General features: G+C 37.5%; 2 protein-coding genes across 7 annotated transcripts; both read right to left on the bottom strand.

Annotated features, from left to right (window-relative positions):
* Positions 1-1,572: 1,572 nt before the first annotated feature.
* LOC311278781 (uncharacterized protein) lies at positions 1,573-8,383 on the bottom strand. 3 transcript variants are annotated; one of them, XR_014625474.1, is made up of 5 exons: positions 7,904-8,383; positions 7,720-7,825; positions 6,596-6,737; positions 4,924-5,132; positions 1,573-1,928 (listed from the first exon to the last, which is right to left on the bottom strand). XR_014625474.1 is itself a non-coding variant. In XM_084389818.1 (4 exons), exons 1-4 carry the CDS (start codon positions 8,171-8,173, stop codon positions 5,096-5,098), a joined length of 555 nt encoding a protein of 184 aa, XP_084245944.1. In that variant the 5' UTR covers positions 8,174-8,260; the 3' UTR covers positions 1,600-5,095. The 3 variants fall into 3 exon arrangements, 1 of the variants encoding a protein (XP_084245944.1); XR_014625475.1 differs by having other exon boundaries at positions 1,600-4,709; positions 4,748-5,132; positions 7,904-8,260; XM_084389818.1 differs by having other exon boundaries at positions 1,600-5,132; positions 7,904-8,260.
* Positions 8,384-8,737: 354 nt separating this feature from the next.
* On the bottom strand, positions 8,738-24,479 carry dcp1a (decapping mRNA 1A). 4 transcript variants are annotated; one of them, XM_084389816.1, is made up of 10 exons: positions 24,304-24,464; positions 22,333-22,373; positions 22,105-22,232; positions 19,381-19,447; positions 19,151-19,289; positions 17,607-17,699; positions 15,949-16,380; positions 14,822-14,875; positions 11,216-11,401; positions 8,738-10,300 (listed from the first exon to the last, which is right to left on the bottom strand). In XM_084389816.1, exons 1-10 carry the CDS (start codon positions 24,436-24,438, stop codon positions 10,220-10,222), a joined length of 1,356 nt encoding a protein of 451 aa, XP_084245942.1. In that variant the 5' UTR covers positions 24,439-24,464; the 3' UTR covers positions 8,738-10,219. The 4 variants fall into 4 exon arrangements, with proteins under 4 accessions (XP_084245942.1, XP_084245940.1, XP_084245941.1 ...); XM_084389814.1 differs by lacking the exon at positions 22,333-22,373 and having other exon boundaries at positions 24,304-24,479; XM_084389813.1 differs by lacking the exon at positions 14,822-14,875 and having other exon boundaries at positions 9,110-10,300; positions 24,304-24,468.
* Positions 24,480-25,331: the final 852 nt, after the last annotated feature.

Below are 25,331 nucleotides of genomic sequence, written 5' to 3'. Positions count from 1 at the left end.
ACTTTTTAATTGATTTCATGAATTTTAATGATGCACTGAACTGATTTTGTTAAAGTCCCCCTCGCAGTCAATAATTGTATCCTTTAAAACTCTTCGATCACCAAAATGACATATTTAAAAGTTTTTTTCTTGAAAATGCCTTAAAATATCTTGACTGTAACTCGACACACCCTCGCCTCATTTAGTATACGCGGTTCTATGAATATGCAAATGAGCCCCGCCTCCACTCACTCACTCAGCTCAGAGATCCACTGGTTGACGATCACACGTTGATCTGATTGGTTACAAGGTAGTTTGTGACGTCAGAAACACCAGCGATTTCAAAGCGTGTTTTTGAGACTGTCTTTGGTTCACTGCAGTTTTAAGGAGGAAATACTCAGCAATGGTGTCGACTTCTGAACTTACACATGCTTTGTCTTAAAGCAGATTAAAAACACCACATAGACACATAAACAACATTAAAAGCTGGATTTTCACCACAGGGGGACTTAAAAAAAAAAAAATGTAACTACTGAATTACTCTAGCAAGTTTAGCCTTAATTCTCCTCAGTCACTGACAAAAAGTCATAATTTCAACTTTCTCAAAATGATGACTTGGTATCATGTGGCCAATGCTGTCAGTACAGAAGCAGGCCTGAACGAGTTTATTGATTATGGATCATTACGGTCCGGCACTGAGAGGAAGATCTGTCATAAAGCCATATTCATGCCTCTTCCTTCCTCTTGATGGATGATTCCCAGTGGTTCCTCTTAATATCTGTAATGTCCTGGTCATTGACCTTATGCATCATTAAAGGTATAGCGGTGATAAAATGCACATGCGCAACACTCTACCTGCTCCCGAGAGGAAACGCCTATTAAACGTGTGCACGAGAGAGCATGCACGAGCTAATCATAGCTTTCATTAACTTTTACTAGCAGTGATTTTAAATGGATTCCTCCACATAGCCAAACTTTACCTGTCAAGTAGAAACTTCGCGACTGAGGCATCAGTGGGAAGCCCAACCTGCGTTTTGAGCGCACGCCATCGTGTGAATCGTGTGCACGAGCACGTACGGCGGCCTTACGTAAACATATCACCAGAATGATTGACACTTAGGAGGACCAATAGTCTTGATGATCCACCCGGAAAAAGAAAATCCTCCGTTATACCTTTAAATATCAAAAAAAACCTTTTTTTTAAAAAGCACATGAAATTGTATAAATGAGGTAAGGACATTGTTTTCTACTTTTTTTAATGTATTGTCATGTGAGTAATGTGATTGTCTTTCATCTGTTAATAGGGTCACATGTTAAATGCATGGCTCAGGTAATGGAGGAGTGTGTTCTTCATCTGCATTAGGATACAGTGCTATAGTGTCACTGCATCAGTGTCAGTTTATGCTGTAATTATGGCGTTACTGGAAGTATTACAATACAATTTCAAAGCAGCTTCACAGTAATAAACTGAGGAAAGAGAGTCAAGCATGCAAACTTCATCAAATATGAGAAACATTGGGCACAGCTCAGCACTGAGTTCCCAGTGGAAGAGCCGAGGCGTCATCGCTGTGAGTTTATACACAGGTCTCGAATAAAGGAAAACATTTTGCTTTGTTTATTGGGATTTTATTGCCACTTTTATGAAAACACAAATTACACTCCTGTAAAGCACTCCTTTTCTCATGTTCACACACACTGGTACACCTATCAATCATCATGAAGACACAACTCGCAGAATACACTGCATATTTAATCCTTTAGCCATTTAAGTTACAGGGAGATGTGGATGTGCTGATGATGTAGGGGTGGAGAGAGACCTGAACACACACACACACACACACACACACACACACACACACACACACTCACTCACTCCTCCGGGTCTGGTCTCTAATCAGCGTCTTCAGGAGAGATGAAGCTTGCGCTCGAGAGCATCGGGTCTCTATATCCTGATAGAAACGAGAGATGGAAAGAAAGCAGTCAGATTACAGCACACACTGGTGTAACACACACACACACACACACTCTCAGATTACAGCACACACTGGTGTAACACACACACACTCTCAGATTACAGCACACACTGGTGTAACACACACACACACACACACACACTCTCAGATTACAGCACACACTGGTGTAACACACACACACACACACTCAGATTACAGCACACACTGGTGTAACACACACACACTCTCAGATTACAGCACACACTGGTGTAACACACACTCTCAGATTACAGCACACACTGGTGTAACACACACTCTCAGATTACAGCACACACTGGTGTAACATACACACTCGTCACCAGGGCTGTTCGAGGTTGATCATCTATGAGCTGCTATTCACACACTAAAAGTCATCGCTGTAATGCGTCAGGAAATATGCCTGTTTATTTGTGTTCATTAATCAACATTCAGATTACTGTAAATATACCCAAGCTAACCCAGAGGCTAACGTAACGCTGTGAACTAGAACCACAAAATCATGTTTCTACTCATATTCATATATATATAAAAGCATTTAAGTGGTGCTGTAATAAAAACATTATGAATTTTTCAAACACACTCAATATTGAAGAACAGGTTCAGTAAAAATACAATGAATATGTAATATAGTGCATATATTAAGCAAACCGCTCCTCCTTCTGACTGTAGAACGGCCACTGCATGTGTTTCTGAGGTAAGTGTGATGTTATAGTTATTGTTCTCCAGCTGTTATTGACGGATTACATGAGACATGATTGATTTCAGGAAGTTAATCTGTGTCTTTCAACACTGAGGTTTATTTGCTGCTGTAACTAGTAATAGAGATGATCGGTTCATCTGTCTCACACACACACACACACACATAGAATCTGAAAGCTGAGGCTGTTTCACATCAGAAGTATGAGAGATGACTGATCACTGGACAGGAGGAGCTCAGGATTCATTCATCGACTGAAAACAGCACAGACTAAAAGATTACAGCACACACTGGTGTAACACACACACACTCTCAGATTACAGCACACACTGGTGTAACACACACACACTCTCAGATTACAGCACACACTGGTGTAACACACACTCTCAGATTACAGCACACACTGGTGTAACACACACTCTCTCAGATTACAGCACACACTGGTGTAACACACACTCTCAGATTACAGCACACACTGGTGTAACACACACACACTCTCAGATTACAGCACACACTGGTGTAACACACACTCTCAGATTACAGCACACACTGGTGTAACACACACTCTCAGATTACAGCACACACTGGTGTAACACACACTCTCTCAGATTACAGCACACACTGGTGTAACACACTCTCAGATTACAGCACACACTGGTGTAACACACACTCTCTCAGATTACAGCACACACTGGTGTAACACACACACACTCTCAGATTACAGCACACACTGGTGTAACACACACACACTCTCAGATTACAGCACACACTGGTGTAACACACTCATATTACAGCACACACTGGTGTAACACACACACTCTCTCAGATTACAGCACACACTGGTGTAACACACACACACTCTCAGATTACAGCACACACTGGTGTAACACACACACACTCTCAGATTACAGCACACACTGGTGTAACACACTCTCTCAGATTACAGCACACTGGTGTAACACACACACTCTCTCAGATTACAGCACACACTGGTGTAACACACACTCTCAGATTACAGCACACACTGGTGTAACACACACACTCTCAGATTACAGCACACACTGGTGTAACACACACTCTCAGATTACAGCACACACTGGTGTAACACACACTCTCAGATTACAGCACACACTGGTGTAACACACACTCTCTCAGATTACAGCACACTGGTGTAACACACACACTCTCTCAGATTACAGCACACACTGGTGTAACACACACACTCTCTCAGATTACAGCACACACTGGTGTAACACACACACTCAGATTACAGCACACACTGGTGTAACACACACTCTCAGATTACAGCACACACTGGTGTAACACACACTCTCAGATTACAGCACACACTGGTGTAACACACACTCTCTCAGATTACAGCACACACTGGTGTAACACACACTCTCAGATTACAGCACACACTGGTGTAACACACACTCTCAGATTACAGCACACACTGGTGTAACACACACTCTCTCAGATTACAGCACACACTGGTGTAACACACACTCTCAGATTACAGCACACACTGGTGTAACACACACACTCTCAGATTACAGCACACACTGGTGTAACACACACACTCTCTCAGATTACAGCACACACTGGTGTAACACACACTCTCAGATTACAGCACACACTGGTGTAACACACACTCTCAGATTACAGCACACACTGGTGTAACACACACTCTCAGATTACAGCACACACTGGTGTAACACACACACTCAGATTACAGCACACACTGGTGTAACACACACACTCTCAGATTACAGCACACACTGGTGTAACACACACACTCTCTCAGATTACAGCACACACTGGTGTAACACACACTCTCAGATTACAGCACACACTGGTGTAACACACACTCTCAGATTACAGCACACACTGGTGTAACACACACTCTCAGATTACAGCACACACTGGTGTAACACACACACTCTCTCAGATTACAGCACACACTGGTGTAACACACACACTCTCTCAGATTACAGCACACACTGGTGTAACACACACACTCTCTCAGATTACAGCACACACTGGTGTAACACACACACTCTCTCAGATTACAGCACACACTGGGTTGAGTGAAAACAGCACAGACTAAAAGATCAATTCTGGAGGTTTGAGAAACGATTCTTCAAAATAAGATCAAATTAAAATCGAGAAAGATGTGTGTTTAGCAGCTCTACTGCGCTTTTGCCCTGAGACGTGAATATTCCCGTTTGTACTTCAGAAATCTCGCTCACTCACACTACGGTTCATCTCGCTTCTGAAGTGAAGGTGTCTTGGTTTCCTCCACATCGGCTCCGGCTCTCCGGCTGGGATGTGGGAATCTTCCTCAGGATTGGGAACGCCGTGAACCGTCTCTCGACAGACACTCTCCATAATCGGCTCTTCACCGAGAGCTTCAGACGGACTCCTGTCACTCATATTCAGCGCTGTGTGGCCGACTCAGTGTCCTATGCAAACAACAACAACAACAAATTATACACATATAAAATATATTTAAAAAACAAAACAAATGATTGTCCTTTCAGGAGCTTTCAATGACCAAACAGATGGAGGGCTTACAGTACCGGAGATCACATGACATGTTAATGCTTCAACAAACATTCGTTCACACCAAGGATGATAACTATAAAGATATAGTTCTAAAAATCATTGTGTGTGTGTGCGTGCGTATATATATATATAATAACTGCACAGAAAAACGATATCATTTGAATCACTTTCAGAATGATTTTGTGCAATATTTAAAGTTTAGACGATCAAAACAATATATTTTTTTAATCAAACTGTAAACGTTTATGTTGTCCATCTGCTGTGATCGGGACCAGTCAATAATAATAATAATAATAATAATAATAATAATAATAAACTGAATAAAATTGTCCTTGTACATCATATTTTGTAGCATTGCAGAGGAGTTGACAAACACACACACAAACACATGTTGACAAACACATGTTAAAAAACACACAAACACATGTTGACAAACACACAAACACATGTTGACAAACACACAAACACATGTTGACAAACACACAAACACATGTTGACAAACACACAAACACATGTTGACAAACACACAAACACATGTTGACAAACACACAAACACATGTTGACAAACACACAAACACACCCTGTTCAAAATAAAACTCATACCTTTAGAGATAAGACCAGACTGCTCTCTGACTGGGTTATTATGGTGAACTAAAACCAATTTAAAAAACTTCCACTGCTTAAAATAAAACTTTTAATGGAAATAAAAGGCAACACTTTATTTTCCCTGTTACATGTGCTTATTAATATGCATAATTTACTATATAACTATAATAAGCAACTAACCCTAAATTAAACTTATAGTAAGTACATGTTAATTAATATTACTATAATAATATTTTTAATTCATAGTAATATTAATTATACTTAAATGTCTAATTACAGTGTAACACGGACACCTGAAAATAAAGTGTAACTGAATGATGCATTAGATGATGGCACAAACACACATTTACTTTATTTACGAAATATTAATCAACAAACTATGTTTTTTTCTCTTTGCACAAACCAAGCATTCGTGCGCTTCATAAACTGAGGTTAAAGCGCTGAGTCACATGATTACTGTAATGATGTCTTGACAGCAGTAGTTGCGTAGCCTGTCAATGGAGGAGCAGAAATCTCTCCGAATATCTTCATTTGTGTTTCACAGATGAACGAAGGTCTCACGGGTTTGGGTCAACATGAGGGAGAGTGATTACTGGCAGAAAGCTCATTATTGGCTGAACTAACCCTTTAAACGTCAGTACACAAAGACAATAAGTGGGACCAAAAATAAAAAACTAATTAAAAATATATATATAATAGTATCTTAATGATGCTAAAATAACACTGTTGCTGACTAGTACTGAGAATTACTCACTTGTTATGGTCTTGTGTGACTTCAGGCTCGTGTGTGAAGTCCGTCTCTTCTTTGACTGTCGGCATCGAGTCGTTGTTTAAACCAGCGTCTCTTCTGTCCGTCCCGGTCGTGGATGATCCGCTGACGGGCTTCACCTGAACCGCTATCACACCACAGCACATCATGCAGTTTAATACACTGATAAACCTGAACTAAACACTACCTGTGGCAAGCCGTTGGACTTATCAGTCGCAGGAGAGGAATTTGTGATATCAACAATTAAGTTTTCACTAGTAAAAATGTTAATTCTTGATATCAACAATAACATCATCATTCACAGAAATACACATTGTTGATATTATCAAGTATTTAATTTAAACTAGTAAAAACTATAATTCTTGAGATCTGCAATTGTATTTTCATTAGTTAAAGGTCACCATAGGCTGCCATTAAAATTCAATATCAAGATATCAAGAATTTCATGTCATATATCAGAAATACAATTACTAGCAAAAGTCAATAATTAGCCTACATGGTTACTAGTAAGCATATAAGATCCTGATATCAAGAAATCAATTTTCACTAGTTGAAATATTAATTCTTCGTATGCATTTCAACATGTTACATGTGTTAGCCTATTTCTGATATCAATAATTAGAAGAGTAATTTCAGACATCTAAAATGGCTCTTACTAGTAACAATCACATTTATGACATCAAAAATGAACATTGCCAAAAGTGACAATCGAATCAATGTCAAAAATGAACATTTTTACTAGCAGCAATTCAATTGTTGATGGCAAGAACAGACATTTTCCATAATAAACACGCAATTACTGATATCAACTATTATGATTGTTATTAGTGAGAATTGTATTTGTTAGAAGTGAAATTGGAATTTTAACTAGTAAGAAATAAATGATTGATATCAACAATTGAATCTGAATGGCAGTCTATGGTGACATTTAACTAGAATAGTTTCTACCAGTTGAAATTTAATTCTTGATATAAACGATTCGTACATTGTTGACATCAAGATATAGCATTTAGCAAGTGAAAACTCACAAATACATATCTTGCGATTGATTAAAAGTGTAAACGGCTTGCCACACACACACACACTGACACACACACACCTCACCTCACCTTTGCTGCGTCGCTTCGGCTTCGGTGTGGAGAACGACGCCTGAACCGAAGCGCTTCTCCTCGGGGTTTGATCGCGACACTGGCAGCCCACATCTCGCGTCAGGGGCTGTCGGACACACTCTCGATCAGAACTATATGATATATGAGTTATTATTATGATGATGATGAGTCTGGATACACGTACCTTCGCGCTGTGTTCTGCACCGACCGTGTAGACTGACGGAACCGCGGTGTTCTTCAGGTAAAGCACTTTCGCGAAGCCCATTTCATACTGTGTCAAATTCTGGAAACACTCGCTGGTGAAATGCCTCGAACACAAACGCGAATTCACCGTCAATCCTTCCTCCTCAAAATGCAGAAACTCGAGCCAGCGGACCCGCAACCAGCGAGGTCTCGGGATACTGAACAGGGTTTTGTTGGGAACGCAGCCGAAAACGCACCTCTTAGCCATCATCAGTTCTTTAACAACAACAACTTCTTCTTCTGAGGTTTAATGGCGGTTGGTAAACCAGCTTGAGTGCTTTACCGCCACTAACTGGATAGGAGTGTGTAGTAGCGCCGAACTGAGAGGGGGAAAAAATAATAAACTTCACTCCTTCACACCAAGAACGATAAATATTAGCATATCGTTCTGTTTATTATAAGTTTATTATAAGTCTATTATTACAAGCGCGTGCTTGTCTGCCGCTTTAAATGCTCGCGCGCGTTACAGCAGGATGGATTCTGATTGGCTGTCAGTATTTTTACCGTTCATCAACTGGCTAAAATCGTTCTGAAAGTGATTCCATCGATGCCGTTATCGTTATAGCGACGCTGTGAACTCTGCTAGTCTTTAATATTGAGAACGATTTTTAGAACAAAATCTTTATCGTTATCTTAGTTATCGTCCTTGGTGTGAATGGTTTTGTTAAACTTTATGGAATATTTCAGTATTAAGTACAAATGATTTATTCGTGCACATCTATACGGCACAATAACTATCACCAACTTTATTAGTTATTTATTAGTGTTTATTTTTCACATTGTGTATGAAGAAGCAGATGCTCTTCTGTTGTCTCTGTTTGGCTGAAATGCATTGCCCCGTTTCATGTTTTACTATTAAACAATTAATGATTAAGACCTAAATCAGCATTTTTCAACCCTGTTCCTGAAGGCACACCAACACTACACCTTTTCAAACATATCTGATTCACCTCTTCAGCACATTAGCACACACTCAAAAGACTTATTAATAATGGGTCAGATAAGCAAGACATCCAAAATGTGTGTTTTATCTGCGGGAACAGGGTTGAGAAGCACTGGACTAATGAGCATTTCAGTAAACTCGAACTTGATTATGGGAAATAATCAGACATTATATTTGAGGAGTGACTCTCATAAACTCTGAAAAGATTATAGCATTGTTTTATCTGGTAACGGAAAAGCTTGTACTCGCATCAATACATCACAGCTCTCAAAATTAGTCTTTAAATAAAAGCGACCCATAAGCAGCGCAAAAATGGATCTAAACATGCTTATGAGAGGGCAAGATGGAAGACAGATTTTCTTGTAAAATCTCACTGTAATACAATACAAACAATGAGCTAAATTATGGCAATAGTTTATTTGCACATCAAACTCAAAAGACAAACCACTGTAACAGAATCCTGATGCGTTTGAGAGTCCATCGTGTGTGATGTGAGTAAAGACTTGCTGAAATACTGTATCAACTTTCATTTGTGCTGAGGTTTTAAAATGTGCTACGATAATCAAAAGCAAACTGTACAAAAAAAGTTAATTAAATTCCTATGTTTTAAGTGTAAACACAATAAGCCTTGTGCATATTAAAAAAAAATACAATTCCTGTCAAACAAGCAAACAAACAATGAACTAGTTAGTGTGCAGGAACAATTTCATTCTACTTTTACTGTTGAAATTAAATGCACCTGTTGAATGATCTGGTCTATTTCTTCTGCTGTTGATACAGAAACGATCATCAGACTGACCTCTTCAACTAGCCGACAACACAGAAATGTTGATTTGACACATCTGACTTTAAACAAACCACTTAATATCTCATATTACGGTCTGCAATTTAAAAAAAGCAATACATGGCTCCACTAATCTTTAATTTATGCACTTGTCATTTTTAGGCCCAAATTAAACAAGTGAGTTTATGAGAAAACAGGGAATGAGTGCACATCCTACTCTTGATGCCTTCAAATCTGCTGGGAATTTCAATATAACACTCAGGGCTTATCAAACATACTGGTTTAACAGTAAAACACCACTGAGACTGGGATACTGCATCATATCCATACGTCGTAAATGAAAAGCAATTTTCCAATGCTTCTTATTGCACAAGTCCCGGGAGATAATTGTGCTGATCGGCAGTTGGGGATAAATCAGGATTCCAGCAGTCGATGGGTTATTATTAAGAATCAGTGTGTCAGTCTGTGTGTGTGTGTGTGTGGTCAAGCTTCACACTGAATCCGAGACGGCTCATGATGTTTGACACTGGCTATAGCTTGATGTTGTTGAGGCCTTTAGAGATGCTCTGTACGTACGCCTCGTGGATTGCACTGAGGAAATGTGCGTCATTCTGCAAACAAATGAACACACAAGTGAAGACTATGAAGCTACACACACAACGTGCACTGACTGTAAATGCTGCCATTATATTGTTTATATAAAATTCGTTTGTTTTCTAAAATCACTTTCATAATTTAGAATTTAAGTTGTGTTTGTTATTTATACAGTTTCACTTTATTATAAGTTGCAGTACCTTTATTTTGAAGGATTGGTTCACTAACTTCACATCAGATTGGAAGATCATTACGCTCAGATAAAGGTTTATTCTCGTCACAAAGGACTTGAACATCAGTGAGGAAGATTCAAAGACTATTTCCCATTCTCGCAGCATGCAGACAACCAGGCATTGTGTTTCTGACGCCTTTGTTGCCATTGGCTTACTTAGTTGGGGACATTTAATTTAACATTTAATTTAATATTTAACAATAATATTGATCTGCATGCATTGACACCATTATATAAGAACTGGACTGAGCTAGATGATGACATACACACATGAACTAAATTATTAACTTTTTCACAACAAAAATAACCATCACTGAACTTACTTAAGCTGGAATATGACACTATTTTCTCCTAGAAACAAACTTTGTTGCATTATTTTCCTGTTATCTCTGAAAAGCTGCTAAAACAATCTGTATTGTAAAAAGCTGTATATAAATAAAGGTGACTTGACTTTTATTTGTCTGTATTTTGTGTCAGTAAAATGCCATTACATCTGTTGCACGCGCTTTTGTGCATGAACTTGAACCAATCCTTCAAAATAAAGGTACTGCAACTTATAATAAATAAATAAATAAATAAAGTATAACTGTATCATTAAACAACTTAAATTCTAAATTATGGAAGTGATTTTAGAAAACAAACAAGCTATATAAACAATATAATGTCCGCATGTGCAGTGGCGGTGAGAATGAGTGAGTACCTTGATGAGATGTATGAGTGTGTCCTGCAGCTGGTGGCGGCTGTACTGGGCCGAGGGAAGGTCTGTGGGGGGGGGCGTCGGGGACGCAGGGTTCTTGGGTGGATCTGGTGTCTTGGTGATGAAGTGCTGAAATACACTAGGAGACAGTAGAAGTGAAGACTCCTCCCCCTGGACGACTGGCCCCGCCTTCATATGACGGAGAGAGAGAGAGAGGGGGAGAGAGTTATGCTGAGTTCAGACTGCACGATTTTCAAAGTAGTCGGGTCACTGTTCTTTTCACACTGCATGACTATCCAGAGTAACATTCAGTTGCTGGTGTGTTCACACTGCACGATGCATCGGTGACAGGAGGTTTCACACTGCATGACTTTCAGGAGGAAGAATCGCCGACAACTCCTGTCTGGCCCGCAAACTACGTTTCGCAACCAAACACACGCGAGAAGTGATAAGGAAATAACGCAAAATCCCGCGTGCGTAAGACCGCAGTTCTCGCACGAGTTTGAAATTGTTATTAAAAATTATAGCCTGCAAGAAGCTTGCGATCCAAATTGTCTGTGCACGGATTTGCAGCGAAAAGGAGAAAAAGAAAAACATTATGCGTGAGGAAATGGCTGGGAAGACAAGGGGAGCAAGGACTGTGTGTTCTGCAAAGAGAGTTTGGGGTAAATAAATAATGTTACAATGTGCTGCTGTTGCTGCTGGTCAAGCAAATGTTTGTGCTTTGTTTCTGTTTGATATAATTGTAATCATATCTATTAAAATACTGAAATTGTGGCCTATAACTCCTCCCCAAACTCCCCGCTGCTGTATCTTGCTCTCTCATTGGCTGTCGGTCATCGCCGATGTAGTTTTCAGTCAGAACACTTTTCACACAGAAGGATTTTGAATCGCCGACAGGTCCAGATATTTAGCATGCCAAATATCTCACGGGTGTCGGCGACTCGTCGGCGATTCGCTCATATCGCGTCTTTGCTTATTCACACTGCGTGATTGTCACTCACGTGAACGAGCACCGATTTGCCTGTGATTTCGGGCATTTGTCTGCGATTTCTCAAAACCTGTCGGCTAGCCAAAATCGGGGCTAAAATCGAGCAGTCTGAACTCGGCATTAGCCACATTTGCACATTGCGCAAAACTTTTGCGATATTTTCTAAATGTCGATAAAAAACTACCGCGAAATGACGGCATTTCCACTAACCGATGTTATGCCACTAAAACGTAATTTTTTACGACAGAGAGAGAGAGATTTTTAAAACACCTTTATTACAATACACAACCCAAACAATTCACTTTTGAATCAAGCATCAATCAATAAAAAACCCTACCAAACTTTCTCTTAAATGAGAGAGAGAGAGAGAGAGAGAGAGAGAGAGAGGATAAATGAACCAGAGCAGATTTCCACATCAAAGGCGGAGCCTCAGAGCCACACCCACCTCTGATGTCATCGCCACGGACGAATGGCAGTTTGAAGCGGTTTCGAACTCAAAACGAACTTTGTTTTGGCCTGATTTGGCCTTCGATTTCACGTCTATAAGGGCCTTTAACCTCGTTCTAAATAATGTTAATGAATTAGGACTACTGAAACATTCTTAATGAGCGACCGTGTGAGATAGGGCTGGGTATCGCGCAAAAAATTTAGATTAATGGTACCGGTTACTAAACGCTACTTTTTTCGATACCAATTTTATGAAATACGTTTTTAACAATTACATTACCTTAAAAAAAACGTTGGTTTTATTTTTTCAGTCTGTGGACATTTTTTACAGACTGGCGGGATATAAGCGCACGCATAAAGCTTGCAGCAAAGCACTGGCAAATGAGCCTAATGATTATGAATGTGTCGGGGAAAAATAGCAAGGAAACATTTGAATTGATTATTAATGAACTAGTGTTTTCTGAGTGTTAGCTGCAAAGATGAAGTTGATGCTGCCGACTCGTCGTCTCGGCAGTAAAGTGAGCGCGCGCCTATAGAGAGAAATGCAACTTTCATTTGGATTACATAATCAGAGAGTATTTGGGTTACACTTTATTTGAAGGTGTCACTGTTACAGTGTAATTATACATTTAAGTACTATTAATTAACTACATGTTAATATTAATTAACTACATGTACTTACTATAGGGTTAGGGTAGGATTAGGGTTTGGTTGAGGGTTAGTTGCATGTAATTATGCATAATTTACTGTTATTCCTATGATAAGTACGTGTAACAGGACACTGTAAAATAAAGTGTTACCAGTATTTGTATTTCGATTGGAATTGGTTCGTTTAAAAGTAGACACTTCAAGCTTTCTATATGCCTGTTCCTCATATCTATGAGGCCAATAGCCTAAACGCCGAGATTCGGTTCATTGTGACGCGCTCCAGTTCTTTCTGCAGAGCAACTTTCTACTTTTAAGTTTATTCCTTGCACTGTCAAGTGCTTCATCAGATTTGTCGTGTTGCCGGTCTTGGCAGTAATTAACTTGTTGCAAATATTGGCTCACGCGATATAGGAAACAAGCCTTGTGAAATGTAGCCACACTTTTGATCTTTTCCACATCTTTTCCATCTATAGGGGTTGGGACGCTTACACACTACAGCCTCACATGAGCCACGACTCTGGGCGTAAACTAGCGTTTTTCCTTGATGTCTCGCCACAGCCAATCATTCTGCATGCTTATTGGCTCAGACATTGACTAGATTAACCCCTTACACCGTGTCCTAACTACATGCGCCGCACAATAAAAGGTTATATTCCATGTTAATCAGAGTGTTTGTCCTAACCAGCCGCGACGGCAACACGCGACGATTCGATTTTAGAAACGGTTTCTATTTTTCTGCGACGTCGCGCTGGAACAACAAACACAAGTGTGGCGATGATAATCTCAGGAACTGTTTATGTGCTTTATTTAATGTTAAAAGTGTGTAATGTGACTTTGAATATCATGTAGTGCTCCAGCTTTGTGGCTGTAAAAGCAATAATGGATAATTCACCTCAGATCCTGAAATTAAACAAATGGAAACAAGAACGTTTAAACTGTGAACAAACAAGTGTATTCTTTGACAAAGATTGTTTTAGTAACTCAGTAGCCTATGTGTTTTAATAATGTTTAAAAGGTGTAATATTTGTAATTTGATTATGTAGCTACTTATCCATTTTCTTGCGAGTGCCATCAAGATTACTCTATGGTGCCGCGAGACTCCGCCCATACACTGTACTGATTGGCTGACTCCGCCCACACGCTGTTCTGATTGGCTGACTCCGCCCACACACTGTTCTGATTGGCTGAGGGTTTTGATTGATTTTGACGCATCTCGCAGTCGCGTCGCGTCTAGTGTGAACTTATTTGTCGCTGGAATCGCATCGCGTCTAGTTAGGACACGGTGTTAGGTATCGAAATTTGGTCCCGAACAAGAATTTTTTGATACTCGATGTGTATAAAGGCAATTCAGTCGGTGCCTAAAAAGTATCAAACTCGATACCCAGCCCTAGCCAGAGCTTACAACAACAAACCACTGTTCACAATCAGAGAAGCAAATCTCAGGCATCACATTAGTCATGTCAACATACTGCCACCAAACTATATATATCCAATCCTGTCAGTGTCGTCAGGAGTGAACTTACTGGAAGGGGTTTGACCAGAGCCGGGGACGGTGTGAAAGCTTTCACCTCTTTACTCTGTGCCAAAGACAGGAAGAGACCGTTCAGATTAGACAAGCTTGTGCAAAAACAAGACACATTTCAAAGCTTTTGTCATTCATTATGATAAGTTCCCGTCGACAACCTTTTATTGTTACCGGCTTGTGTTGATTAAAGCCCTATTCGGACGGGACTAGTTTCACAGGTTTCACAGACGTACTTTGAGATTTTAATCCTGTCCGAATCTGCCATGTGTGTCTTTTTCTCACATGACCTCTGTAAAAATTCCAGAGCAAATTACCTACTGTTTTTCGTCAAACTCGGCGGTCCTCAGAGAAATCTAATTCCGTCTGAATGCGAATGTCTGTGATTGCCGAAAATGATTAGCAGGTGTAATGATATGATGCAGCGCCTGAAAATAGGTCTAATAGGTTAGTTTTTTTTTTGAGAGAGATGCTAATGGTCTTGTCCGATTCAATGATCTATGCTAAGCTATGCTAAAAGTGGTATCGCCACTGGACAAAAGAGCCTCAGATGACGCTAAATGACGACCATCATCTGAGGTTTTTTTCCAGACACACAATCCAGAAATCTCTCGTCTCAGGGGGACATGAGGGAGGGAAGTTTTCACTCGAGAATACTCCCGGGTTTCGACTGATACAAAGCTTAATGCTAATCAGTGAAGTATCCCTTTAAAGGGGTCATGACATGAGAAACCAAATTTGCCTTGATCTTTTGGTATATAAGAGGTACCACCATTAAAACTTCCTGCCAGTTTCATAGCTTAAGACGTCCTCCCCATTATACCCGTTACTCCCCGTCAACAACGACGCCGCAAACACTAAGTAATGTATTTCATCTTAAACTACCTTTAGCCAATGACGTTAACACTGAACTCTTAAAGGGGAAACACCCCCAAAACAGACTGTTTGAATCAGAGGATGAGAAACTGTGGGGAAAGGTCATAAATCACTCAAATTTGTCCAAAAAACTATAGTAGTACTATAATTGCACCTAAGGTAACGTAACAAAACAAAAACCATGTCATGACCCCTTTAAATAACTGCATCTGCTATTTCTGCTTAAAAAGTAAAAAAAGAAGAGTGACGTACCATGAACGCGTTGCTGAGCGTGTTCCCCTGAGCCGGCGCTGGACTCTTTCCTGTGAAAGAGCCTGTAGCTTTGCAGCCGGTCTCTCTGAAGCTCTGTGGCGTGACGAGCGGGCCGGGCCTGAACCCTGGCAGGGGAGCCGCTATCCCATGAGCCTCTGTGAGAGGACTCATATACGCAGGAGTTAGAGGACCAGCCGAACCTCGACGCCCCGACGCACCCCCGCTCTCCTGCGTGTGTGAAGCACTCGTCCTCGAGTCTCGGGTCTGGAACAGAGAGACCAGCGCCGGGCCGCCCGGGTCACAGGACAGGAGAGGAGGGCCGTACGCTGGAGACTGGGACTGGGACTGGTGCTGGGACTGGGACGGGTCTTTGGGGAAGGAGCTGCCGAAAAGCTCTTCCACCGTGATCTGCTTCACTACTGAGTGACTCGACTGTGGAGGAGAAAGAGACACACTGTTAGATTTATTATAATGATTAGGGATGCACCGAATATTCGGCCACCGAAAATTTTCGGCCGAAAATGGCCCAAAAGGGCATTTTCGGTTTTCGGCCGAAAGACTTTTATCACCGAAACAATACGGCCGAAATGTTGTGATGACGCAAACAGCAGACACCGCGACCTGCACGTGCTTGTCTGAAGCAACATTACATATCTGCGGTGTGGACGTATTTAAATATATCTGAGAGTGACCCACGGACAGCGATTTTCAAAACACAGACATCCCAAGTCTTCGGGAAGTTCCGGGAGTCTCCCGCGTATTGATACCGGCTCCCTAATGCCCGCAAATTAGTTTAAATCTCCCGGAATCGCGAGCATGAGCGCGCATACGTAGCGCGCGCGGCAGAGAGAGGGAGCAAGAGACCTTTGCGTGTGTGTGCAGAGCAGCCGTCATTTCTCAGAGGTTTACCTGAGCTGTTTATGGTTTTTGCAACTCACGTCCATGAGCATATAACTGCAGATATTATTTTGGGCTATGGCAGTATTGACCTAAATGCACTTTGTTTTTATGAGAGAACATTTCATTTTTAAACCTTTCTCCAGGCCAGTAGGCTTTTACATTATTATTTAATGTACACATGAGTGGGGTCAAGTTAAACATTTAATTTTATACTTTGCAAATGCTAAATAAATATTTGCATAAAATTTTAATGGATTTATTCTTTGAAACTTTAATATTAATTTATGCAATTGCAATGCCTTGATTTTAGTAAACTTAGTACACAGTCATAGCCATAAATGCAATGGTACTAACAATAATTGGCATAATTTCTTTCGGTGTTTCGGTTTTCGGCCTTGGTTTCCTCTTTTTCGGTTTTCGGTTTCGGCCAAGAATTTTCATTTCGGTGCATCCCTAATGATTTTAACGCCATATCAGCAGCCATGGCTATTATTCATGCCAATCAACAGTATTTCAATATATTGTTTACAATAATTTAACAATTTTTCTTAAAAAAAAACAATCAATATACAAAATCAGTCATGTATACCAATAGTAACAACAGTAATAATAACATTTACCTAGAATCTTTCAATTTAATATTTGTCAGAAATTCTGGTAATACTTTATAATAAGGTTTATTAGTTAACTACCTTAGCTAACATGAGTTAAGAATGAACATTAATTCTTCAGCATTTATTAATGTTAATGTTAAAGACCTTCTCCTGCTGAGCTGCTGTGGTGTCGTCTCTCTTCTCCTGTGACGGCACAGACTCACAGTTCACCTCAACCTCCCTCTCTGTCGACTGACTCTAGAAACACACACACACGTTATTAGTCACTTTATTCATCTACACATTTTCTTCAGTCTGATGATGGACAATCTCTCGGAGTAAACATAAGCTGATAATCGGTTTGAACTATATTATATATGATATTAGAGATGCACGATATATCGGCCACCATATCAGCCGATATCGGTTCATTTTATAATGTTATCGTTATCGGCCTGATAAATAAATTTGTCCAATATATTAAAATGTACCAATAATGTATTATTTCCTCCAGCTGAGACGCTTCAGATGCGCACTGTTCAACATGATGATTATGAATTGCTTGGAATATGATTGGGAGAAAAAAGGAAAATACAGTAAAGTGATACAAGTCTGTCATATCGACTACATAACATTATCATGAGAACATCATTATAATTGTGTTTGAGACGTGGCTTTACTGGTGAGACTTCTGTTTTAATAATCAGGCTCTCAAAAATTATACCAAAATTTGGATTTAGATTTATCGGCCAATATATCGGTTATCGGCATTGAAATATAAAAAATTATCGGTATCAGTCAATATGTTCATATCAGTGCATCCCTATATGATATGACCAAACCTTTTCTGTAGACTATAGAACATCCCCTATGCAGAACACACACACACACACACACACACACACACACACACACACACAGGAATTCCCATTAAAATGAATGGGGGTCATTTAATGGGGACAATGGCTTTTTATTTCTCAATGTTTTTTAAAATAAAAATCAATCATTCAAAATGATTATCACAGATATCAAGTGGTTAGATTTGACTAGATTAGATTACAATATCTGACACTTCTGTACATATAGAAAAGCTTAAAGAAATTGTCAAAATTACAACAAAAAGAATGCTAAAACTTTACCAAAAAAAAAACTATTTTATAATGTCTAAATATATATCTGAATGCATATGATAAATCAAAAACAGACTTTAGGACAGAGGAGAGCAGCTCATTTGCTCCATATAGAGCTATAAGGCCATCTAGTGGCAAGAGTTATGAAATATCATCTTATATTACTATTTTTCCACAAGAGGTCGGCAGAAACACCAGACACACACAATGTGAGATGTTTTTAACTAAATTTACAAGGAAAATGCATGAAATAATGAGTTACTTTGAATTTAAGTTGAAATAATGTGCTTAAATTGTTATTTATTTATTATTTATTGATAAAATCGAGTAATTTAAAAGGTAAATAGAATTTAAAAAAAAAAACGAAAAATATATAAAAACATTATCAAAATGAAATAAGCTTTCTGAATAAATAAAATAAAAATAAATAAATAAAAGGATAATTTTAGGGCTTCGGGTCATTTTGACCCGTGAGGGAAGGATTTGTTATAAAGTGCGAGTGAAGGATGAGAGTTAAACAGTGATGACCAGTCTTGCGGACACAAACGTGATGACTGAGTTATAAGCCCGTCCTCATACCCTGTGGTACTCCTCTTTGGCCTTGCTGAGCAGCTCCAGGATATCTGTGGGTTTGGACTGAACCAGGCCGTTGGTCCTGCCACTCGAGCCTCTGTCGGGAGACACACACTGCGCTCGAAACGCCTCCTGCTTCACGATCCTACACACACACACACACACAGCTCAGATAAACACATTACTCTGATCACTCGCAGGTTTCAGGGCGAGTTATGCTGATGAGTGATACTCACTGTAGCATGAGCTGTGCTATCCGCTGGCAGTCGGCCTTATCGTAGAACCAGATACTGTAGATGCCCACTGACACACACACACACACAGAAACATGAAGAAATACAGGAGAGAAACAGAGACATTTAAACACACTGGGAAAGTGGGGTTGTGTTGCAAATACGTGGACGGTTACACAGAATTTAATACACAAATATACAGTCAAATATAGGCGTGCAACAATACATATCGTGTCAATATAATTGCAATAAAAAAATATGATTTGTGGATGGTTCACCCAAAATAAAAATCATGATGTTAATATTTGTAATATCTTCATGCCTTAGAGTTGCATTGATTAGATATTAAATTAGAGCTGGGCAATAATATAGTTATTTCACAAAAAAAATGTTTAAGTAGTTGGGATTAGTTGTACAGCATATATTGCTTTACATGAGTGCAGCTTGTATGCAAAGTATTACATTATACACTATAAATCCAACTGTATGTACAGAGCTGTGGGATAATATAGCTGAGATTTTGCGACAATATTAGCATTCATGAAATTAATTAATATTCTTCACTTAATATTCAACAATATCAGTGATCTGACTGTACTGACGCTGTTGTATGAGAACTGAGCCGGACGATGACATCATTTTTTGCAGAACTGCATTATAGATAAATATACTAATAAATAAATAAATAATACTTTTTATTTAAAAATATATTTATTTATAAATAATGAAAATATAAAAAATATATTTATTTATAAATAAATACACTAATTTAATAATTGATGATCTTTACAACGGAACTGAATCAACACTGAACTGACTTCAGCTGAAATGCATAATTGCCATTCTAGATTAATTAATAATTCTCCTGTTATCTCTGTAAAGCTGCTTTCAAACCATCTGTAATTTATAAAGTGCAATAGAAATAAAGGTGACTGGAACATGAAACTTTAGAGTTAAAGCAAACAAGGCTGACACGGACATGAAGGTTTAAGTTAAATATTCAGAAATCATGTTTCATTAATATGCAGATTTAATGTTTGTTTCATTCTTTGTTAAAAAACAACAACATTTTAACCCTGTAAATACTGAGAAATATCTATTTTTATCTATTTTTTTGGAAATTTTATTGAACTTTCCAAAAAAAAAAAAAGTTTGCATATCCGTTTTTTGTTAAATATCATAATTGATACATCAGGCTTTTTGGCTCATAATATTGTATGAAATAGTGAGAATATGTAGTAAAAACAGCTCAGTTTTATTTAGAGGCTCAGAGTGAGCAGAAATGCTGCAGATGCTGATATTTATAAGAATCAATGAGATCTTTATAACAGTATAGCAGATACTGACATAAAACACATACATATCAGTCGTCTCTCTATATCTGCCAATAATGTCTTTGTAAGATGATATTTTAACAGATAATAGAGATATAATATAATTGAGAGATAAACAAATGATGATCATATTTGATACTAATTATTTTTCTAATAAATGCTGGAAAATCAAGTAAAACCAAAGTTGCTTCAGTCCAGTTCAGTTCATCTTGAAATATTACTAACAATATCAATATTACTCTTATATTCACTTGACAAAAATCAAGAAAACGTGAAGCACGAGCTAAAGGAGGACGTTTGTACAATCATACTAAAAGACTTTTACTAGATAAAAAAAATCTGAATCAGATACAGTACTGGTCAAAAGTTTGGAAACATTATGTTTTTTTATATTTTTGAAAGAAGTCTCTAATGCTCATCAAGGCTGCGTTTATTTGATCAAAAATACAGAAAGAAAAAAACAGTAATATTGTGAAATATTATTACAACTTACAATAATAGTTTTCTATTTGTATATACTTTAAAAAATAATTTATTTCTGTGATGCAAAGCTGAATTTTCAGCATCATTACTCCAGTCTTCAGTGTCACATGTGACATCCAGTCTATCACATGATCCTTTAGAAATCATTCTAATATTCTGATTTATTATGAGTGTTGGACACAGTTCTGCTGCCTAATATATTTGAGGAATAAAAGGTTAAAAAGAACTGCATTTATTAAAAAATATATATATTTTCTAATAATATAAATCTTCTTTACTATCACTTTTTATCAATTTAACACATCCTTGCTGAATTAAAGTATTGATTTATTTCCAAAAAAAAAGACCAGTGGTGTATATTGTTGTTACAAAAGATTTCTATTTTTAAAACATTTGCTTCTTTTTTATTTTTTTACTTTTTATTCATCAAAGTATCCTAATAAAGTATCACAGGTTATGAAAATATATTAAGCAGCAGAACTGTTTCCAACTTTGATAATGAATCATCATATTAGAATTATTTCTAAAGGATCATGTGATAGACTGGAGTAATGATCCTGAAAATTCAGCTTTGCATCACAGAAATAAATGATAATTTAAAATATAATAAATTGAAAACCAATTATTTTAAATTGTAATAATATATCACAATATTACTTTTTTTTGATCAAATAAATGCAGGCTTGATGAGCAGAAGAAACTTCTTTCAAAAACATTAAAAATAGTAATGTTTCCAAACTTTTGGCCTGTACTGTATATTGAGTGCAACAGGTTTATCAGCATCATGTTGATCCACACGAGGCCTTAGTAATTCACATATGATACGCCAGGCTTTATAGGGTTAATGCTGACTGGTCTGGGTTCCTCACAGCAGATAACGGACGAGTACAGTGTTTGATCCTGAACTTACGGTTGCCGTTCCTGTACAGTAGGAAAGGGTCCTGGAGCTGGAACTCCAAGTCTTTATTGATGGGCTCCACTAAGTTCTCTGTGCTCAAACGGTTCATGATCGTGAAGCCATGATGGGGAGACGCCGACCTGCGGAGAAACACACACACACACACACACATTCAGACTGAACTACAGATGAATGTGTGACTAACAGAACAACCTTCAGTTCCTGTCAGTCGACGCTCACCTGGCGTACACAAATAATGTGCCTTCAATCTCAGTCTTCTCCTGGAGTGAGAGAGAGGAGTTAGTGTTCAGACAGAGCTCATATTCAGTGCTAACACAGAGAGCGAGCGGCAGATCTGCTAGAGGACGCACGCTAACGACAGAAGCTGACATCGATGGAAGACCTTTGACCAAACAAGGACACAACTGCATTATGACATGACAAAAAAATCATAATTATGACATAGTAAGCCACAATAATGACAGACAAAATAAAATATAATGAAACTAAAAAGCTAATTATAACATATTAAGTCATAATTCTAACATGCTAACTCATGATTATGACAGAAACCATCAAAATTATAACATACTTTAATCATGATTGATTAAAAAGTCGAAATTTTACAATACTAACTCATGATTATGAAAAACAAAATCAAAATAATAACATACTAAGTCATGACTATGATTAAAAAGTTGAGATTTTAAAGTCATAATTATGACATAAATCATCAAAATTAAAACAGGCTAAGTCACGATTGATTAAAAAGTCGAAATTTTACAATACTAACTCATGATTATGAAAAACAAAATCAAAATAATAACATACTAAGTCATGACTATGATTAAAAAGTTGAGATTTTAAAGTCATAATTATGATTTAAAAAAATCAAAATAATAACATACTAAGTCATGATTATGATTAAAAAGTCGAAATTCTAACATAATTCTAATATACTAAGTCATGATTATGACATAAATCATCAAAATTAAAACAGGCTAAGTCACGATTGATTAAAAAGTCGAAATTTTACAATACTAAGTCATGATTATGCAAAACAATCAAAATAATAACATACTAAGTTATGACTATGATTAAAAAGTCGAAATTCTAAAATATACGAAGTCATAATTCTAATATACTAAGTCATGATTATGACAGAAACCATCAAAATCAATCAAAGTCATGATTGATTAAAAAGTTGAGATTTTAAAGTCATAATTATGATTTAAAAAACATTAAATAATAACATACTAAGTCATGATTATGATTAAAAAGTCAAAATTCTAACATACGAAGTCATAATTCTACTATACTAAGTCATGATTATGACATAAACCATCAAAATTATAACATACTAAGTCACGATTGATTAAAAAGTTGAGATTTTAGAGTCGTAATTATGATTAAAAAGTCAAAATTCTAACATACTAATTCATGATTATGACAAACCATCAAAATTATAACATACTACATACTAAGACATCATTGATTAAAAAGTTGAGATTTTAAAGTCATAATTATGATTTAAAAAAATCTAAATAATAACATACTAATTCATGATTATGATTAAAAAGTCGAAATTCTAACATGCTAAGTCATTATTCTACTATACTAAGTCATGATTATGGCATAAACCATCAAAATTAAAACATGCTAAGTCACGATTGATTAAAAAGTCGAAATTTTACCATACTAACTCATGATTCTGCAAACAAAATCAAAATAATAACATACCAAGTCATGATTATGATTAAAACGTCGACATTCTAAAACACTAAGTCATGATATTGACATAAAGTCAGATTTATGGCATAAGAGATGGAAAATTAAAATGATGACAGAAGGTCAGACTTTTATCTCATAATTATGATGCATATGATTCTGAAACGTAAATGTCTTCCATAGATGTCAATTGTATTTGCAGAACTTTATTGATAGACAGAATGTGATACTAATTGTACTTTCTCGTATAAGCTGATCATTAATCTGTTAATCTGGGCGTTGAATGCTGATTCATAACACTGATGTTCCAGCAAACCCACACGCTGCTAGATAACTCCGTCGTGTGTTCTTTCTGGATGAATATAAACATGCATTAGACACCATAATGGAGACTCTGGGCTAGTGACGATGTTATTAGCATTAGCCACTGCAGGCTAAATGACGCACGCGCTGATTATAAGGCAACACGTTTAGAAATCTCACCCATTCGTTTGCTTTGGAGTTGAAAGTATAGAGCGCGACCTGCCCGGTGACATCCAGCAGTTTGACTATATAGGGATCATACTGTTGTAGAGCCGCGAGACTCATCAGATGCCCCGCTTTATTCACACACTCCATCTTCACTGCGACTACACGGAACACATTCCAGGAGACACACTTCCGGTTGCCGTTTTATTATTATGCACGTGCTTCCGCCAGAGTTCGCGCATAGTTCCGCGCTCAAACAAACACTAATGTCACGTTAAAACGGGCATGTATAAATTACAATAATACTCAAATTAATCTGTATTTATCCATGGAAGCCCATTTCCTCCAGATAAAACTTTTTTTTGGGTCACTTAATTCTGACATACTAAATCATAGTTATGATAAGTGTTGAGTAAATTACTCAACAAAAATACAATGAATTAATAGCTACTAATGACATTAAAATAATCACCCGTTGCATTACTTGTTATTATTAGCTACTAATTACGTACTAAATCCCATGTCCACCCCGACAAGGACATGGAACTGCTTTTAATTCTTTCAAATAAATAATATTGCCTAAATTATTCTTGAACTGACCAAAGTAATTAAAGGGAGAAGCTTACATTAAAAGCATACATTTTAAAATTAGACTAATAGTTAAATCCACTACTGAATTACAGCAGGCTATATAGAATTACAGTAGTTAATGCAATTACATAAGTAACTAATTAAATTACAGAAAAAAAGTAAGAGTATCCCCTACTTTACTTTTTCAAGGGAAATGTAATTAAATTACAGTAAATAATTAATGCATTATGCCCAATACTGATTATGATATACTAAGTGATAATTATGAGATGAAAATTCAAAACTATGACACACTGAAAATTATTCTATGATTTACACAGACATATTAATATTTACGTATTTAATTACTAATATTTAAATTGAAGATATGTCACAACAGCAACCGAATGCAAATTTATGATGATTTCACTCAATTAACCTGTAAGTTTTAATGAAAGCAAAGAATGTAAATC

This window comes from Rutilus rutilus, assembly GCF_951802725.1.
Source record: "Rutilus rutilus genome assembly, chromosome: 19".
NCBI lineage: Eukaryota > Metazoa > Chordata > Actinopteri > Cypriniformes > Leuciscidae > Rutilus > Rutilus rutilus.
This window is presented reverse-complemented; position numbering and strand designations above follow the sequence as displayed.

What these genes read in the sequence shown, in the direction of transcription:
- LOC311278781 (XM_084389818.1), bottom strand. Translation starts at nt 8,173, where the DNA reads ATGATGGCTAAGAGGTGCGTTTTCGGCTGCGTTCCCAACAAAACCCTG. An exon ending in GTGCAGAACACAGCGCGAAG is followed by an intron (nt 7,826 to 7,903) that starts GTACGTGTATCC and finishes TGTGTCCGACAG; the next exon opens with CCCCTGACGCGAGATGTGGG. An exon ending in GCCGAAGCGACGCAGCAAAG is followed by an intron (nt 6,738 to 7,719) that starts GTGAGGTGAGGT and finishes GTGGTGTGATAG; the next exon opens with CGGTTCAGGTGAAGCCCGTC.
- dcp1a (XM_084389816.1), bottom strand. Translation starts at nt 24,438, where the DNA reads ATGGAGTGTGTGAATAAAGCGGGGCATCTGATGAGTCTCGCGGCTCTA. An exon ending in ATAGCACAGCTCATGCTACA is followed by an intron (nt 19,290 to 19,380) that starts GTGAGTATCACT and finishes GTGTGTGTGTAG; the next exon opens with GATCGTGAAGCAGGAGGCGT. An exon ending in CACTCATACATCTCATCAAG is followed by an intron (nt 10,301 to 11,215) that starts GTACTCACTCAT and finishes ATTTGTTTGCAG; the next exon opens with AATGACGCACATTTCCTCAG.